This window comes from Galeopterus variegatus, unplaced genomic scaffold (assembly GCF_000696425.1).
Source record: "Galeopterus variegatus unplaced genomic scaffold, G_variegatus-3.0.2 Scaffold1531, whole genome shotgun sequence".
Classification (NCBI taxonomy): domain Eukaryota; kingdom Metazoa; phylum Chordata; class Mammalia; order Dermoptera; family Cynocephalidae; genus Galeopterus; species Galeopterus variegatus.
This window is the reverse complement of record NW_007727642.1, coordinates 39,473-59,951: the sequence shown is the minus strand read 5'-3', so window position 1 is coordinate 59,951 and position 20,479 is coordinate 39,473. Positions and strand designations below refer to the sequence as shown.

The 20,479-nt window shown below is 39.7% G+C and overlaps 1 protein-coding gene across 3 annotated transcripts in view; it reads right to left on the bottom strand.

Annotated features, from left to right (window-relative positions):
* POC1B (POC1 centriolar protein B) overlaps positions 1-20,479 on the bottom strand; it is a 93,434-nt gene that overhangs the window by 52,140 nt on the left and 20,815 nt on the right. For all 3 annotated transcript variants that reach the window (XM_008577541.1, XM_008577542.1, XM_008577543.1), the window contains exons 4-6: positions 17,010-17,189; positions 1,120-1,227; positions 723-838 (exon numbers count right to left, since the gene is read on the bottom strand). In XM_008577541.1, the coding sequence (XP_008575763.1) occupies positions 723-838; positions 1,120-1,227; positions 17,010-17,189 (404 nt within the window). The remainder of the gene's footprint in view (positions 1-722; positions 839-1,119; positions 1,228-17,009; positions 17,190-20,479) is intronic.

Genomic DNA, 20,479 nt, shown 5'->3' with positions numbered 1-20,479 from the left:
CCCGCGCCTCGCTCAGCCAGTGAGCGGGAACCGGTCTGTATGTGGGATCCAAACCCTCGGGCGGGAGCGCCGCCACGCTTCCCAAGCGGCGCACTTATCCAGTGCACCACCGGGCCGGCCCCTACTTACCCTTTTTAAGCTTCAATTTCCTTATCTTTAATATAGGAGCAATAAGGATACCTCTTAAGAATGTTGTAAGGATTTAGCACAGTGTCTGCTACATGGTAAATACTGAATAAGTGGTAGCTTATACATACGTGATTACACATATGCGTAATTAAAATGTGGTTTTAATATAAATCCGATATAAACCAAGAAAATCAATTCACTTCTCTTTTAGCTACAATACATATCCACAGGAGGAAGCTGTTTTCTACCAGTTATAGCAACTATTTGTGCTTACATAACTCCTTGTGATTCAGAATACAGAGTCAATTTCTATCCCTGACTTCTCACACAATACAGATGACCAGAGTTTGAAAATCTCACAATAATTTTTTTTTTACATCCCTGACATCATCTTTAATTAAGGTTCCTTCAACCTCGCTCTTCTGCCTAGCTTCGCAGACCCTGCTGTTGATGGAGGTGAACTATATTGTTTTCTTGCCAGTTCAAAGGCAGCCCTGTGACTCTCAGTAAGAGGGCCAAACCACACCAAGAAGGAGAATTGGTCCTTCATAAAGAAGCCTACTCCATAATGGAATTTTTTGTTAAATTGTTACCTTGATAATGCTGGAGTAACTTGTTAACTCTTATATCCCAGATTTTCACGGTATGATCAGAACCTGCTGAAGCTATGCATGTACCACTAGGGTTGAAATCCACAAAACTTGCAAATCTAGGAGGAAAGAATAAGATGACCTAATATTTTGATATCTTTACTCTCATTTCTTTATTTAAATAGTTACAATTAAATGTCTCCTTAGGATTGGACAAGGGGCATAAAGAATAAGTATGATTTGTAACAATATATATGCTAGTAATATTGATTTGATCGACATATCTCAACGGTGAACCCCAAAAATATGTATAATCAATTTTGACTCAATAAAAATTAAAATAAATAAATGTCTCCTTAGCAAATTAACTCATATAAATACACAAAGAGAATGGACTTACCCTACAGAATCTGAGAAGTTATTAACACATTGCTTATTTGTGGTATCCCAAATTTTAATAGTTTTATCCTCACTACATGACACAATTAATCTTCCGTCAGGTGAAAATCTAGAAAGCAAAAGAAACAAAATTCTATTTGTGAAAGGCTCCTGACAATCACCACCCCTATCTTCCACACCACGTACAGGTCAGGCTGTACACATTAAATACCAGAGACAACTATTACCATATCATGCAGCAAAATCATATTCTGCATCCAACATCTTTCCAACTACATATCATCATGACAAACAACACACAGACCATTAAAAGATCAAAATATGCTATGTAGACTGTTTCTTTTTTCTTTTTATCCTTTTATTCAAATAATTTAGTTTTATGGCATTGCTTCTAGGCTTTTTATTTAACTCAGCACTCCTTCCAAGATAAGTACCCTGTATTTTTTTTTTTTTTTTGTCTTTTTCCGTGTCCGGCAACGGATCGCAACCCTCAGTGTTGCCCCCGTACCGGACCGGGGACCGGCAACGGGATCGCAACCCTCGGTGTTGCTCCCGCGCCTCGCTCAGCCAGTGAGCGGGAACCGGTCTGTATGTGGGATCCGAACCCTCGGGCGGGAGCGCCGCCGCGCTTCCCAAGCAGCGCACTATCCAGTGCGCCACCGGGCCGGCCCAGTACCCTGTATTTTTTAAAGTACCCTACTTTCTTCTATTTCTGTCATTTATGACCCAAGAGAACCTTTATTACTCATCCTACCAACACAGTAGAGAGGCTTATCGTAAGGAAAGGACTGGCGTGTTAAGAATTAAAATTAAGTGACATCACCAACAAAAGAACCTCCCCAAGCCTGTAACTTCCTGGAACTGGGGAGGCCAGAGAACTCCAATGGACTGAAAATAGGACAACTTGTTTATATAGAAATTCCTTCATGGTCAAATCTATCATCCACATGCCCCATTAAAAAACAAATGAGAAAAATCTCAGACATCTTATTTGCTGTTTTTATGCTGTCTATTCCTTTTAAATCCTTTCCAAGGTTCTTTTTTTCCCCCTAAGTGCCTAAAAATAGACAGAAGAGCAGAGGACCAAACAGAAAATGAAAACAAATTTTAGATTATTAGGAAACTATGAATAGTAGTTTTGTTATTTATATTTAGCAATAATAAAAACCAAAAAAGACAGATTTAGGTCACAGACTGATTATGTTTCAATTTTGTTTGTAGTTTCCCTTTATACCCAGAGGCCAGATTACTATGTCATCAATTAAGGGTGTGGAATACAATTGAAGGTCTTTCTTTTTGTTCTCCCTCCTTTCCCCACCCCATTCTTAAGGCTGACCTGGAAATAATTCTTCCTGACAGAAACTTTGAATCTGGCATTTATGGATTCACCACATGAAAAGAAAAGACACACGGAAGCATAATTGAGTTCTGTGTAGAATAATCTTTAAAAATTCAAGAAGATAACCTTGCAAGGAAAAATCTTCCATGCTGGGTAGTTCACTCTAATTTTATAATAACAAATAATATTTATTAACCTTTTCCTCCAGAAAATATGTGAGAAAAATTCAAATATGAAGGACAGTATGATAGAAATGCTCCAAATAGAGGAAAAGGACTCTGGGGAAGAAAAATCTACTCAGTGTCTCCATGAACATAAACTTATCCTAATAATTGCAAACAACTAATGCAAGGAATCAAATTGTTTCTTAATAAGGTATTTTTTTTAAAAATTTTATTTTGTCGATATACATTGTGGTTGATTATTGTTGCCCCTTACCAAATCCTCCCTCCCTCCTTCCTTTCCTCTCTCCCACCCAACAATGTCCTGTTTGCTTGTCCTATCAACTTCAAGTAATTGTAGTTATTATATCTTCTTCCCCCTCCTCCCCCCCAGATTTTTTTTTTTTGTGTGTGTGTGTGTGAATTTATTCATTAATTTTTAGGTCCCACCAATAAGTGAGAACATGTGGTATTTCTCTTTCTGTGCCTGATTCGTTTCACTTAATATAATTCTCTCAGGGTCCATCCATGTTGATATATTTTTAAATAAATTACTTAATGTGAATATTTTAAATGACAAGAATATTCCTAAGAGATGACTTGATTCTTACATTGTAAGAAAGCCATGAGGAATAAAAATATTTAACAAAATCAAATGATAATATACAAAGGACAAAAGACTCATCCCACAATATTATTGGCCAAACCCTACCATCATTATCATATCATTATCCTTCCCACATTTACCAAGCACATATGAAGTAGAATGGTTCTTAACACATTATCTATAGCAACTTGTTTAATCTTCAAAATAACCCTATAAAACAGGTCCTATTTTTTGCCTCAGTTTACAGCTGAATAAACGGAGGCACATAAAGGATCACTAACTTCCAGAGTCACACAGTCCAGTAAGGAGAGGGGTCCAGATCAGAACCAGGCAGTCTGTTTCTACAGCCAAATAACCAAACCACTCTGCTTAAGTCTCTGAAAAAAAGGAAAGTTTCTTCTACTGGCCGAATTCTTTAGAGCACAGGAAGTACTGTGTGGCTTCTGTGTAAACCACTGAAAGTTCTAAAGTAGTGGGGAACCATGAGGCAGTGCTCTTAGGAGGCTACAAACCATCCTTTAATAATAAATCCGTGTGTGTTGCCATAAGTTATAAGTAAAACAGGCACGGTCCCTGTCCTTGAGGAGTTTATGGGGAAGATATTCATTCACTGATTCATTCAAAGATTTACTGAGCACCTGCCAGTACCCAGCACTGGGCACTGCCCTGGGTAATAGGAACATAGTCATGAATGAGACCGGTAAGATCCCTGCCCTCATGAGGCTTTCATTCTAGGGAGAAGTAAAAAAAGGAGGGCACACATATAACATAATTTTAGAAAATGATACAAAATAATTTTGTAACAAAAAAGGTGCCAGTTTGTCACCAGACACCCCATAGAAGTAACAGGATTTTAAAGAAAATTGTAAATAAGGAAAAGCAAGTATCTTGGTTAACTAAAATCTCATCTGAGCAGGAAGGTCCACAGTCTGGGAGAAACTTCCCAGTGCTGAAGAAATGAAGGGTAAGTGCACCTCAGGTAAGTGGAGAGTACAGGCAGTATCTGGGAAGAAGCTGGTGCTGGAAGGAGGGAGGTGTCTACCTCCAACTTAACACCACCAGTGGGAGACTCAGGGTTGAGGCTTTCCCCCTGCTCAGGGGGGGATCACTACATTATGATCCCTGCACATGCTTTCTGTATACGTTTTTCGCCTTTGGAGGGGCTGGTAGTGAGGACTATAGTTTGTATCTTCTTCTCCCTTTAATTTTTAATTAAAAATAGGTTAGCACCAATAAAACAGATTTCTCTTTGCCCTGACTGATCAGTTAAGGTTACTCCGTTATTGTCAGGGCTCAGACAACGTCTAACTGGGTTGTTAATTTTAAAAATGTTAAGAGGATATAAAATTTCTACTAAAACATCAGTAGATTTCTGACTTTCTAACTCAGTACCACCGAACCACCTTTTAAAACTTCCGGAGAGTATGTCACCAAGATGGATATTACATTAGTCAACTAATGGATCGACAGACAACATGGACTGTCTGTAAGGCATTTGAGAAGTTAATAGAACTATTATTGAATTCTGTAAAATTTATTGGTACTCATTCAAGACAACAAGGAAACTCTTCAGCTTCTTTTTAGAAAAATTGATTCACATGTCCTTGAAAAATAGCCCAAATTACATAACGGGATATCTTTAACTTGGAATCTACGTAGTTCCTGAAACTATATGTAAAATATTATGAATATATGAAGTTGTAGAGTTATTTGTCCATTAGAGAGCCAAAAGTTTCTCTGAACCATGATAAGTTTTAAAGTGCTTTCATAAGAAATCCAAATTTTCCTTTGGATATTTCTTATTAGAATTAATATTCTATAAAAATACATTTCCAGCCCTCAGGACTCTGGGGCAAAACAGGGTAGGCACTGCTCCATATCCCGTAAGAAATCAATCATTAGTTAAGAGGAACCCTGGAGCCAGCAGGTCTTCAATGGGAGGGGGAAGCAATAAAAAGTAGTGAAAATAGGGTGCTCAGTAAGTAGAGTCCTGAAGTCTAGGACCAATTCTGCAACTGCCCAGCTATGTAACCTTGTGAAACTCAGAAACCACTGGCCAGAATTTTCTATTTGTATAATGAGGGAGTTTGGATTGCATTCAGACCAAAATTTTCATAGACTCGATAAAAAAAAATTGGCCATCTCAGAGTTTGCTTTGATAGAATTTGGTGTTTATATGCTGAAGGTGAAGTTCAATATTGAAGCAAAATATTTATGTGTTTCTAAGTGTTGGTCAGTATCAAAAGAGAAACCATCTGTTGACTACAGTAACAGGATTCATTCCTACAACTGCTGAGAGACAAAAGGCATATTAAAAAGATATAAAAAGATCAAGTATGTCATGAAACGCACTAATTATTTATTGGGTCATTTATCATCTATATGCCCAGACTTCTCTCCTGGGATCTCCACCCATAAGTACAATTGCCTACTGGGCGTCTCCTCTTGGATATCCTGCAGGCACCTCCAATCTGAACTTGTCCAAATCTGAACTCATCATCTTCCTTCCCAGATTGCTCCTTCTCCAGGGTTCTCTTTTTCAGTAAATGGCTTCTCAAGCCAGAAACCTAGAACTCATGCTTGAGTCCTTTTTCTCTTCCACCTCCCCATACTCCAATCCATTATCAGGTTCTGTCTCCTCAAACCACAATTGGCCCTGCTGTCTTCCATTCTTCACAGCAGCATAAGTAACCTTTAAATCTTCAATCAGATTGGGTCATTTTTCTGCTTAAAACCCTTCAGTGGCTTCACAATTCCCTGGGGGAAAAGTCTGACACCCTCATCACCGCTCACAGGTCCCCCAGCTATTCCTGGCCCCACACCAGTCCTCTCTCAGGTGTTTCCTCACCTGCTGATCCCTGTGCCTCAAACACTGCCCCCTTCTCTTTATCTGGTTTAAAGTACAGGACAGAAAAGGATTTTACGCATCCTTCAAGTTCGCTGCTTCAATGCCACTTCCTCAAGAAAAGCCTTCCGGAACACCACTCCCAATTGGCTAGCTCCCCAGGATGTGTTCATCAGACATATTTACAGTCCATCACACTTACCACTGAGTGGTGTGTGTTTGCTCCAAGAAGGTAAGCTCCAAGGAGAGAGACCACATCTGACTCACCCACTGTTCTACCCCCAGACACACCTGGCACTAAGGAGGTCCTCAGTAAATATTTAGGGAATAAAAAACAAAACAAAAACTTTTTAATGGAGTAGAGACTAACTTAATGTTTTATATAGTCAATGAAAGCTGATGTTCAAAATCTTTCAACTCATTGCATAACAACGTGAATCTACAGTACTTAATGCCACAGAACTATACACATAAAAATGGTAAAAATGGTAAATTTTGTTATATTTATTTTACCACAATACAAAAGATCTTTGCAATTCAGATGGTCAAAAGATCACCAGTAGCACTACCAACAACTGGAAATTAAAGGCATATTTTCCCCCTAAAATTAATGCTGAAAAAGCAATGTTGAAAAAGTTCCCTACATTCACTTCTACTTATTTTTGACTGAGGACACCATAATGAAACACAAGTTATGGCACAATATACATTATTTTAAAAAAACAGGGCTATACTAATTTCACCTTCAGAAAAATCCTTTTGCAACTAAAAAGAGATATTCTCACCTACACATAGATTTCAAATTATAAATGGTTTTTTCATTAATCATCAAATATAGAAAATCTTAAAAGTCCAAAATCTCATCACCAAAACACAGTAACACTTAATATTTTGCATACAATAGGTACTTTGTCTTTTGTTCATGTATAGGTCTTTGACATTAAAGTCGTGCCTTCTGAATTTTGTACCCCCCTATGTAAACATGTTTTCATACCATAATTTTCATATAATCTCCTCTTAATGCCCACATAATAATATAACACTTAATATTTTGCATACAATAGGTACTTTGTCTTTTGTTCATGTATAGGTCTTTGACATTAAAGTCGTGCCTTCTGAATTTTGTACCCCCCATGTAAACATGTTTTCATACCATAATTTTCATATAATCTCCTCTTAATGCCCACATAATAATCTAAATTTATTTAACTATTTTTCTTTATTTGGAAAAATTGGTTATATCCAATTTCTCATCATTATAAATTATACTGAAAGCAATATTTTTGAATACAAAGCTTTTTCCTTTAAATACAAAAGAGTATTTATTTAGGATAAATGTCTGATCATGGAATCACTACAACAAAGATTTCTGATATATTTTACAAGTTGATTTCTAAACATACTATACTAATTTATATTTTAAAAGCATAAATATATTACCCAATAGATGGCATATCTTATAAATATTTCTGTAAATTAATATGCATGATCACAAACAATGGTTAGTCCAGAGAACTTAGCTACTCATCTCCTCCTACATTAACAGGCACCATCACTGTGCCACATGGAGTAAGTCTGGGCTCCAGGAACAAGCGCATAGTAAGTACTGGGCATGAAGTCAGACACAGAATTTTAACTCCTTAACTCCACAGCATACATTTAAAATTCAAATAAGAAAAATAGAAACAATTGCTCTGCTGAGTCTCTACATCCATTCATATATTTTCAATATTATTTATATATTCCGTGCATTGGAAGAACAGTATCATTTGGATTATTTTTGGTGTTTAGTTGTTTCATTCATCTACAGTTTTTTTAATTGTATGGTATGAAATAAAAATCCAGCATTATATTTTTCTAAGTAGAAATCCAATTACCTTAACCACACATTAAATAGTCCATATACTTCCCCACTGATTGGAAATGCTATCTTTATCATAAAATAAGTTCCCATTATATACTTGGGTCTGCTTCTGGGATTTCTATGACCTGTTTTTCTAATCCTATTCCATTATCACCATACTTTATTACTGTAGTTTTATTCTATGTTTTGAGAGCTGGTTGGACAAGTTTCTTCTAATTTTTTTCTTGTCAATTTTTTCTTGGCTATTCTTGCACATCTATTGCATTTATGTGAATTTTGAAATTGGCTTGTCCCACTAATTCCTTTGACAGAACTCCAGCTCTGGTCATTGGGGGAGTAATGGCTATCAGACATACTCCCCTACCACAAACAATCATACAACTGGGCAAAATACATGAATCAAAATATATGTCTCTGGGTAAGAGACAGCATAGAGGATTGTGAACCTTGAGAGATGGGAAACACATGAGATGAGCACAAAATCCATCCCAGATTTCTGCCTGGGAACACTTTCCAAACCATGGTACAAGGAAGTAAAGCCCAAGGAGACAGCAGCAGTCTTACTGGGCAGAGGAAATGGAAATCACAATTCAGGGCTGCAAAAGGGCTAGAATATAACAGGTTATGAGAGAGGGGCTATAAAGAGCAAAAACACCCAAAATTATGCCTAGGAGTCCCCTCGAATCTTTGGTCAAATATAAAGCCACTATACACAGGGCAACAAGGCATGGCAGAGAGCAACTATTAGGAGGCTGTGAGTTGAATGAAGATTACAGAGGTTATGCAGTACTTAAGAGATGTTCAGCTTCTGACCAGACTTTGCTGAACACTCCAGGCATTCAGGTGAGATCCTAGAAAGGCCACAAGTACTATAGCCTCTGAGTAAAGGCTACTCCAGACCCACCTTACAAAGGCTAAATCCAAGGCTTACCAGAATCTAGCTGGGCCAGCAGAAAGTTAATTTCCTACCAGAACAAAACTCAACACTCTTTAGCAATGTAGCATAATGCATACTCTCAGACATTTAGTAATGTTTGAGCATACAATAAAAAAATCACAGGACATACAAAGAAGCAGAAAATGTGATCCAGATACAACATAGATGTTAGAATTAGCAGACAAGGACTATAAAACAGTTATTGTAAATATGTTCGAGGATTTAAAGAAAAACATGGGCATTATGAACAAACAAATGGAAAATCTCACCAGGGAAATAGATAAACTTAACAGCAGATTGGACACTGCAGAAGTAAAGACCAGTGAACCTGAGGACAGGATGATAAAAACTATGCAAACTAAGCACAGGGAGAGAAAAATTTGAAAAAAATGAATAAAGCCTCAATAAACTGTCAATATAAAGTGGTCAAACATATGTGAATCTGGAGTCTCATAGAAAGATGAGAAAGAAATTAGGAAAGAAAAATACATGAAGAAAAGACAAAAATTTTTCCAAATATGATGAAAAACACCAATCTATGGATCCAAACAGTTCAGTAAACTATAAGAAAAAAATATAAAACCATACCTAGGCTCATCATGATCAAATTGCTAAAAATAAAAGATCTTACAGCAGCAGAGAAAAAAGACACATTACATATAGAATAGGATTCTGCCTTCACATTAAAAAAAAAAAATGCAAACCAGAAAACAGTGGAATGATGTCTCAGTCTGCTGTATGGGTTGCTATAACAAAATAACACAAGCTGGGTAGCTTACAAACAACAGAAATTTATTTCTCACAGTTCTGCAGGCTGGAAAGGCCAAGATTAAGATGCCAGAAAATTTGGTTTCTGGTGAGGGCCTACTTCCTGGATTATGGATGGTACCTCACTGTGTCCTCACATGGTGAAAGAGGTGCAGGGTGTGGGGCCTCTTCTATAAAGGCACAAATCCCCCCACCTCCTAATACCACAAACTTGGAGGTCAGGATTTCAACATACGAATTTTGGTGGTACACAAACAATCCAAACCTGGCAAATTACATCTTTAAAATGCTAAAAGAAAAGTTACTCACCAAGCTAGAATTCAACATCACAGCAATAATATCCTTTATAAATGATAACCAAAAAGCTAAGGGAAGTCATCACCAGGAGACCTGCACTAAAAGAAATGATACCTGAGGTTTTTCAGGCTGAAGAGAAATGATACCAGATGGAAACATGGATCTACATGAAGGAATAAAGAGTGTTGGAACTGGTAAATATAGGGGTAAATATAAAAGCCTTTTTTGTTTCTTATTTTCTTAAAAAGAAAATTGGCTATCTAATGTATTGTGGGCCTTTACGATATGTAGAAGTAAAATTATCAAAAAGTAGGTAAATGGAGATATGTTTTCATAAATTCTAACATTATATATAATGGTATAAAATTAATTCAGGAGTAGACTGTGATAAGTAAGGTTGCATACAAGGGTATTTCAAAAAGTTCACAGAAAGATTCATATTATATTTATCTTTTAATTCCATTTTTCCACAAACTTTTTGAAGTACCTTTGTATTGTAACCTCTAGAGATTACCACTAAACAAACAAAATAAGACAAAGAGTAAAGCTAAAAAGTCAGTAGAGGAGTAAAATGGGATACTGAGGAATATTCAATTAATCCAAAAGAAAAGGAGGATAAAGAAACAACTAACCAGACAAATAGAAAACAGTAAAATGGTAGACTTAAATCTAATCACAGGACTAGTTACATAAGTTTAAATGGACTAAGCACTCTAATTAAAGGCAGAGATTTTCAGACCCAACTACTTAGAAATAAAGTTACCCCCTTCTGATAGTCAAATACATAAAACACATTCACTAGAGGATAGTAATTACCTGTAATAACAACCCCCAAAACTGTGTAAATGTGTGAAATGACTTTTGAACACCACCTAAAGGTGACTCCAGTATAATCCCTAGGAGGAAGAACTGGAATGTGAGGGTAGTTAATAGCTGACATTAATTGACACTTTATATCCTCACAATGACTGTATGAGGAATGGGAGCAGACTAAGGCCCAGAGAGATTAAATCATGTGTGCAGGATCACATGCTAGTGAGTTTAGGCTCTTAACTACTATATGCTGCCTCTCTAGTGAAGCTAATCAACTTCAATGCATTGCCTGAAAGATCCTCTACCAACAGAGAGGTGTCCAGCTATAGCAAGAGGCAGGGAGCAAGAGCTGGTCAGCATGTCTCCATCCTGGCCTAGAAAGGAGAGTACCTGACCAGCAGAACTGATCATGCAGTTCCCTTGGAAGGTGTGCATATGTGGAGGACAAAACTATCCTTCAACATTTTTCCAACAAACTCCCCTTGCTTTAGTTCCAGGGCTCATTGAGCAGTCTTCTGATTATATTCTGACTTTATTGGCAAAGGAAGAAAGCTCTGAATGAGATATGCTATGTTCCACGCCCTCGGGCAGTTATCATTGTCATTATAAATAAGTAAGCTGGCATCTGGTTTATGTTTCATTCTCTCCTAAATTTATCACACATGACTCAGTTCCCCCTGAGCTTTTTTCACCTCTGAGTATAGAGTGAAAATAGGACTTCTAGTCCTGCAGACCTTAGGAAGAAAGTCCTAGTTCAGGATGACCTCATCCAGGCCAAGTTCTCACAGGAAGATGCACAGACCCTCTGGGAGGCTGGGCCTGAGTGGTCAATTGGGCCCTCTAGACATTGGTCTCAACTCTCTTGTTCTAACCACAACCAAATGAACCAAAAAGAAAGACTATAATAAATGTATGAGAAAGAATCTGTAAGCATGTTATAGAGAACATATATGGAAGGTTACCAAGCAGATGAAATCCTTATCATTAAACTGAACCAAATTATTTATCAAAGAACACTCCTTCAGAAAGGCCTCTGTAGAGTTTCATATGAATCAGTCACTCCAAATAGTAAGAAAACAACTGATTAAAAAAAAAAAATTCCTCAAAACCATAAAGTACCAGCAAGATAAAGGCATTTCATTAAGACCAGGTATGCTGATTAAGCAACTTGTCCATCTGAACAAAAGTCAACAAAAAGGAACAAAGAAAGTAGCAAAGCCACATGAACATCTCCATGCATAACATGCATGTACAATACTCCTGGATTTGCTATTAAAGATCCACAAAAATTACTCTTCCCTGAAAAAACCCATGACAATTCCCACCAAACTTACCTGCACATTAGAGATCAACCACAGCCTACTGACCAACCTTTCATTCATTCACTCAACCACATTTTTGCACAACTCCTCTGAGCCTAACACTCTACAAGTGCTTCTCACACCATATCTGCCTATCTTGAACACTTTCTCCTGATATCTACTTTATTGGCTCCTTCAATTCAGTCAGGTCTTGGATCAAATGTCACCTAGGTAGATATGCCTTCTCTGACCTCTGTATATGAGAAAGTATCCCCAACCCCATCACTCTCTATCTTGTTACCCTACATTATTTTTCTCCAGAGCACTTATCAAATATATTTATTGTCTGTCTCCCTTTAGTAGAGGAAGCTCCATGAGAGTAGGAATTTTGTGTTTTACCTTCTGCCATGCCTATACAATTTAGAACAGTGCCTGGCAAGATAATCGAACATGAATAAAATCGTTTTAAGTCAAAGTCTAATAGGGAAGAGAGGCCTAAGCTGAGAGCAATGTGGTAGCCTAAAGAAATCATAGTAAGCTTGGCCCGAGAGAGTCAGAAACACTTCTTGGAGGAAGAGATGCAGAGCAGGATCGTGAGGTAAGGGAGAAAGAAGGGGGCACTCCGGCCATGGAAAGCAGCATGTGGAAAGTCACAGAACATAACAGATCACTGCATGCTTGAGGAACCTTGCATAGCTACAACAGTGAAGGGTGAAGGGGACAAAAGAAAGGCAGGTTGTAACAGGAAGGCAGAGCATACATGCCAGGGCAGGAGTCACTGAGGGGTTTTAAGTTAAGGAACAGCATGACCAGATTTGCTTTTTACAAAAGTAGGGGTCAGAGGGAGAAGAATGAAGGTGCACCTGTAGTCAGAACACTTAGGAGATGACTGCAAAAGTCTCCACAAGGGCCAGTGATGCTAAAATGAAGGCAGCAGTACTGAGGACGGAGATAAAACAGGTGTCTTGACTGTATACAAAGATCCTACTTATCTGAGGCTCTGCTCCAGTATTACTTTCCATGGAAAGCATCTTTCTCGGGGAGGGAGGGGGGAAGCAAGATAATGTTTTAAGGCTCATCTCTCTCTCTCTCACACACACACACACACACTCTAATATGTTTAGGTATGGCTATAATCAGAAACCAAGCCATGTGATTAGACAGCAGTGTGTTCTGTCTTCATCTCACATCTCTGCTCTCCTCTGAATCAATATCATTTTCAGGTCAGTTCTTTGCCCATGGTGTCCCTCAGCAGCTCCAGGCTCCAATAAGCCTAAACGCAGCAATCCAAGAAGAAAGGCCTGTGGTTCCAACATGACTCGCTCCTGTAGGAGGGAGACACTATGTTCCCACTGATGAGCCCAAGCTGAATGCCCTAATGGCACTTGGGACAGGGCCAATCCAGCACATAACATACAGAGGGGGGCACAGAGGGGAAGGCAGGATCCTCGAGGAAAACTCGAGTACCACAACCAGCCAACAAGGAGTGGTTTTCTAGGCAGACAGAAGTGCGGTTTTACCACTGCTTTCTGCTCTTGAGGTGATAAAGGAGAACAACATTTTCAGTGGTTCCCCCTCAAATGGATTTTCCCCCTAATTGATGGTGCTCAGCTTGAGGAAAGGCAGTGTTATGGCGTCACTCAATCCTAAACACCATAACCATTGAGAGAAGCCTCATTACCCTCACTTTCTACTGAGGCTGAGAGCAGGAAACTAACTTGCCAGAGGGTAGCCACGTGGAGCAGGCAGGCATGTGAATCCTGGACTACCTCGTCCCACTACACTTCATGCCTGCTGACCACAGCTGAATAGTTAATGTGCCCAGAGCATGCCATGTCCTCTCGGGCCACACTTCTTTCTTCCTCTGGCTCCCCTCCTTGGAACAGTTTGTCCACCCTCCTCCCCTCTGACCAATATGCTGCTGCCTCCTCTTCCCTTTCTCTCCCCTCAGTCCTGGGCCTGGAATGTCTCAATTTTTCCTCACACAAATCTAGTTCAGTGCCTCACTCACACACTCTCTTAGCATCTGTTTTTATAAGCTCCTTGAGGCCAAGAGTGTGTCTTTCATCTCTTTGTATTCGACATAGACATGCGGTACATAGCAGGGGCTATGCTTTTTCAAGGAATATTTTAAAGACTAAAATTTCACATTATTGATGACTTTTCATATACTCTTCTGTCTTATATTAGCATTAACAATACAGAACAATGAATAAAGTATCTCCTAGAATTTGCTTCTGAGATAATTTTCCTCTTACATGAACAACTTGATTAGTGCCTGCTGTATGAAATAATGTACCAGGTGTCCCCAGCTAGGATGTGTGGGGACACCTGCATTCTTGATACTAGAAAATGAAAACTATGTCAGCCACCATCACACCATTACTACCCTCAGCTACAGAAAACTCAGGCTAAACATCATGCCAAATTTGCACTAACAAGGTTATGTGGTTCTAGAGAGAATTATCTCCCTGATCCCTCCAAAAACTGCCATATACATAGATATGAGAGTTATTATAAACCACCTTTATGCTATATATTTACTCATCCAAATACCGTAACAGCCTATGTGGCAGGTTACTACTATCATCATCCTAATTTTACAGGTAAGAAAATAGGCACTTGAGAAGTTAGGTAACTTCTCCAAAGGTCACACAGGTGACAATGGTGGGCCTGGGATTTTAACCTATATATTTAGGTCCAGGACCCATGTTCTTAACCACAGAGCTACATGGCATATATAGAAATAATACTGAGATGGCCAGAGTCAAAAAGTGGCTGAGGTCTTTAGAAGAAAAAAAACGACTGACTAAAAGTATGACCTTTTGTCTATCTTTTTTGATACTTCTCAGGCTTATTATCATAGATTATAATCAACACCTCCTGTGCAATGATGTCCCCTGAGACCATAACAACAGTGAAGAGTGTGAAGTGTAAGGCAAGATGACAGAGCTAGGCTCAAACTCCCATTCCATCTACTTTTGCTGGGGACACCTGGCACATCATTTCATACAGCAGGCACAAAGCAGGGGGATCACAGGGCTCACAGTTCTGCTCCCAGTGCCCCTATCTGTGCCATATCCTTTCTTGTGAGAACTGTCTTCTATCCCCACACCCAGAACACATGATTGTTCTGACCCCTCCCCTGGCCAGACACCTGACCTAAACTGAGGCAACCACAGTATCTCACTGCCAGGTGAAGGAACGGGCACAGGGCCCAAGCTGGGCCACAGTCACCCCCTGGTACTTTTCTAATTGGAGCTGGGAGAAAGGCTTTTCCTCTCCAGTGTCCAAATTGTGAGGACTTAAGCCTGGAGCTGGCAGTGACTTCACTATCAGCATGTTCGAGAGAATACAGCCAACGCGTAGAGAAGCCCAAAGACAAGACACAGAGAGACCCAACAGTATTGGAGTCCCTGGTTCTAGTCGTCCCCTCCCCACTCCAAGGTTATCAAACACATAAGCTAATTAATCAATTCTTTTTTGAGGGGAGAAAGAGAATTTATTTGGGAGTCTGTCACTTTAAATTAGATGACTCCTAACTTTAACTTTCTGAAACTCAGTTTTCTCATCTGCAAAATGGGGGGAATAAAATAGCCCTTCCCTCCAGGCAGTTTGGATGGGGAAATGAGACATGCACTGTGAGTACTTTAGCAGTATATCTTATGAATAGGAAGCGCTCCGTGGCTGTAACTGACCAGTAATGACAATACCTACAATTGAACTTGTCTACAACAGACTGCTGCCAAAATTCTGGAGTCCTTCTTGACTCCTCTTTCTCTGTCACATCCAATGTGATAACAAGTACTATTGGTTGTAACTTCAAACTCTATCTAGAATCCAACCACTTCTGAAATCTCTACCACCATCACAGTAGTCCAGGCTGGGACTTATACTAGAACAGCCTCCTAACAACATCACCTTGCTTCTGGCCTGACTTCTGACAGTCTGTCCTCCACACAGCAGTCAGAGAGATGAACACCTGAAATCTCTACCACCATCACAGTAGTCCAGGCTGGGACTTATACTAGAACAGCCTCCTAACAACATCGCCTTGCTTCTGGCCTGACTTCTGACAGTCTGTCCTCCACACAGCAGTCAGAGAGATGAACACGCTCCAGCTGCATCTCATCATGCTTGGGGTACATGTCAGGGCTGTCTGACCTAGCCCCATTCTCCCTCTGGGCCCTTTCTCCTGCACACTCTCCTCCTTGCTTTTCCTAGAACGGCCACCAGGCTCCCACCTCAGGGCTTTTGTCCTTGTTTCCTTTATCCAGAACATTCTTTTCCTGAATTTCTTCAAGCCTCACTCCCTCCCCTCCTTCAGGTTTCTGCTCAAAGGCCACTTTCTTTATGAGGCAGTCCCTGAATCCCCTGTTTAAAATTGCACCACCCGGGCCGGCCCAGTGGCGCACTGCTACAGTGTGCCGCTTGGGAGCGCGGTGGCGCTCCCGCTGAGGGTTCGGATCCCACATACAGACCGGCCGCTCACTGGCTGAGCGAGGTGCGGGCGCAACACCGAGGGTTGCGATCCCGTTGCCGGTCCCGGTCCAGTACGGGCGTGACACTGAAGGTTGCAATCCGTTGCCGGTCATGAAAAAAGACAAAAAGGAAAAAAATAAAAAAATAAAAATAAATTTAAAAAAATAAAATAAATAAAATTGCACCACCCCTTCAACTCAGCTCTGTCTTCTTCCATAACACTTAACCGACCACCCTCTGATCAACTATATTTACGAGTATTTTCCTATTTTGTTTTATTGTCTGTCTGTCTCTCTAGAATGTACGTTCCATGAGAGAAGGGAGTTTACTCTTGTTCCTAGCACACAGTAGTCACACAATAAATATCTGTTGAATGAATGAATATGACCTCAATCCCCTTTACTGGAAGGTGGGGACAAACATGGACTATAGCAGAAAAAAATAATGTGGAAATCTTATGAAAACTTTTGCACTTACTTGGCACAGCGTACCCAGTGTGTGTGTCGGTACAAAGAATATAAGAAGCGCTGGCGATACATGTTCCATACTTTGATGGATTTGTCTTCAGAAGCTGTAGCCAGAAACTGGCCATCAGCTGAAAAGTCCACACTTCGAACTGGAGCTGTATGAGCTTTAAATTCCGATGATTTCCCTCTCCTGAAAATAAACAGTTTAATATTTAAACTCTCTGGACTTAATTATAATCAATATTTAATCAGTAGACAGACTTTGAAACTCCTGCAAAACCTAACAGAAGTGTTAAAAGGCTATGTTGTACTGTACTCTTCATCAATACTGTTTCATACTGGTTTTATTCATCAAAGTCACAACTGACACTTAACAAGACAGACCCTAGTTTTCGTCACTCTGAAATCCATTTGCTGTTCTTGTTTTAATTGGAAGCCAGGAAAATAATATTTTGAACAAATCTCTGCCTTGCATTTTAAGTTCCTATTGTTCCTCTAGAAATGGCAATATATAGATTAAAGAAGTTACAACCTAGAAAAGCTAAAACTGATAAAATCAATAGCTCCAGTGCTATTTTCAAACTGGGGCTACATGGAAGTTGTGTGGACTGATAGTCTGGGCTGGGAAGGAGGATATGTCTTCCATGTCATTTGCCTCTACACAAAGTGTCCCTAGGTGACCTGACTTTCCTGATCCTACCTATGCTTCTATCCACCAGTAATAAGAACTGAGACCTCCAAAGTGTATGTAAGGCCTTGCTCATCCAGTAGGTACAATTTACACTCACAAGCAAAACAAAGGACAAGTGGTAATCACATACATCAGTTCTTAACACCTTGAGATTTCAGAAGTGGTTTTTCTAGGGTGGAAAGATAAGAGGAAAATAGATGGATAATATAATGTAAAGCATTTGAGGAGAAGCAGAAAAATTGTTAAAATAGTTAGAAGCAGGCTGGATAGCGCTAGAGTTACGAGGTGATATTTGGGAAATAACTACTTTTTGGCAGTGTCCCCAAGTTCCCAAGGCAATTTCACCTTATGCTATATCCAGGACTTAGCAATTTTCCTATCTAGAAAGTCATACTTGTATCAGTGATACCTTATGGGGAAAACTGCCATAACTGCTTGAAATAGGGCAGGCAACAGAATTTACTCAGACACAATATATCTGCCTCCAATTTTCAAATGTTCACACTGACCTCCCATACATCCATTCCTCATCCTCTATTTACTACCTCGGTTGGTCAGATCAATATCCGCCTATCTCCAAGCCACAGCATGTAAGTCACAATTGACTCCTCCTACTTCCTTTTCTCGCACATCCAGTAACTCAACAAACCATATCTGACTTTCTAAATATTTTTTGAATCCTCTTCTTTCTATCACAGCTCTGCTTGCCTTAAGATAGACATATCCTCAACATCCTTCACCTAGATTATTGTAAAAGCCTCTTAACTGGTCTCCCTGCTCTAATCTTTTATCCCTCTCCATTCACCTACATACTATGCTTATTACCTTGCTAAAAGTGTTAACTCCAAGCATGTAAATCCCACGTGTCACTGGCTCTCCTCCAATATAAAGTACAACACCCAAGCTCTCTGGCAAGGCATCCTGCCACTGTGCCGAACTTTGTACTCAAAACAGTCACAGCGCTTCACATACACCTGTGCCTCCGCCCTTTTTGCTTTCTCTGGCTGGCCTATTTCCCCTATCCCCAGAACCCCTTGACCAAGCCAGGCAGGCTTAATTGCTCCCTACCTGCTACAACTATTTTACTTACTACATTATACAGTGACTTTTTTTAAAAAAATAGATCTGTTTCTTTCCTATTAAGCAGTAAGATTTTGGGGACAGAAATGATAACTTATCCATCTCTATAAGACAAGCATCTAGCACAATGTCAGGCACATAAAAAGAGCTCAATATATTTTGTTGAATTCCACTAGGAAGAGTTGATACTTAAAGGTTCTTAATTCCAACCTGGCTTGGCTTGTAGAAGGCAAAGTGGCCTTTACCATCCCAGTGGCCTATAGAAGGCAAAGGTGACTTTATCATAAATATCCATCACCTGATAAATGATATTATGTCAAGAATAACTGAAATAAATATTAAACAAAAATTAGGAGGGTGCATTCAGTGACTATTTCAGTGAGGTTTCAAGGGAGATTTCTATGAGTAGAAATAAGGAGTACAGTTTTTCCTGAACTCAAGTATAAGTTGTAGAGACAATAAAGAAAAGACTTGGCATCTGCCATGACCAGGAAGCCAAGAGACAACCAGTCAGTATCATCAAAATCTGCCCTGATCTTTAGTTCTATGCTCTACATTCCAGCAAGTTTTTCTACTTGTCTTCTTTCCAAAAGGCCCTGCTCTCAGCTGTAGGCTGGCCTACCCACTGGATCCTGTTTCCACAGGAAGCATACAATAAACCAAGATAGGAGTGCCTTGTGTTTGTGGTGCTGGTGCTTAACTGGTTTCTAGTTCCTCATTTCGCCTTAATATAGGCTCTCTGCCTCCCACATATATTTACCTGCCCTTTCAGTCAGATTCTCTTGACTGCCCACTGTGATGAACTCCAGGCCAGAACTCCCTACCTGCTCCTCCCTATTCTTTCTTAAACTTCCAGTCACTGGCTGTGGTGTCTATCTGCAACCTGCTTCTCTACCTGCTCCTCCCTATTCTTTCTTAAACTTCCAGTCACTGGCTGTGGTGTCTATCTGCAAATGTGGCTACCAACATTCCTCTCATTCCTGTACACGCATATTGCTCCTCTCCACAGGACGTGAAATCTTTTTATTTCTCTTCCCTTTGAATCTGGGCTAGTGGTGTGACTTCCTTCGACCAACAACAGAATGTGGCAGAAGTGACACTGTGCAAGTTTTAGGCCTAGCCCTTAAGAGGTCTAGCAACTTTTTCTTTTACTCTACTGGAACCCAGCCATTGTGCTGTAAGAAATTCCAGGTTATAGTGCTAGAGACAGAGCACATGGAGAACCAAGTCAACCCCACCAATAGCCAGCACCTACTCCCAGGCATGTGAGTGAGGTGTTGGACCTGTCCAGCCCAGATGCCAGTTTAATGAAGCTGCATGAGTAATCTCAGCCAACACCAAATGGGGCAGAAGAACCATCTAAACAACACACAAAATTGTGAGAAATGATAGTTTTTGTATTAAGCTACTAAGTCTGGGGGATTGTTATGTAGCAATAGATAATTGATACATCGGCTTCCTTGCCATGACCCACCATGGCCCTGGCCCCACTGTGACATGATTTAAAAAGAGAAACTAGAGACATGTATACAAGCTTAATCAATACACTTAGATTAGCTATGACAAATTAATGATTCATTATGCTTTTAGCTCCTCTACTCTTACACAGTTTATTCACTGAGATTTCCTTGAATTAGTAATAAGAGACTGAAGCTGTGCTGTGTCAAAGATAGCAAAAAAAACTATTCTCACATTACCAAAGTTAAGGA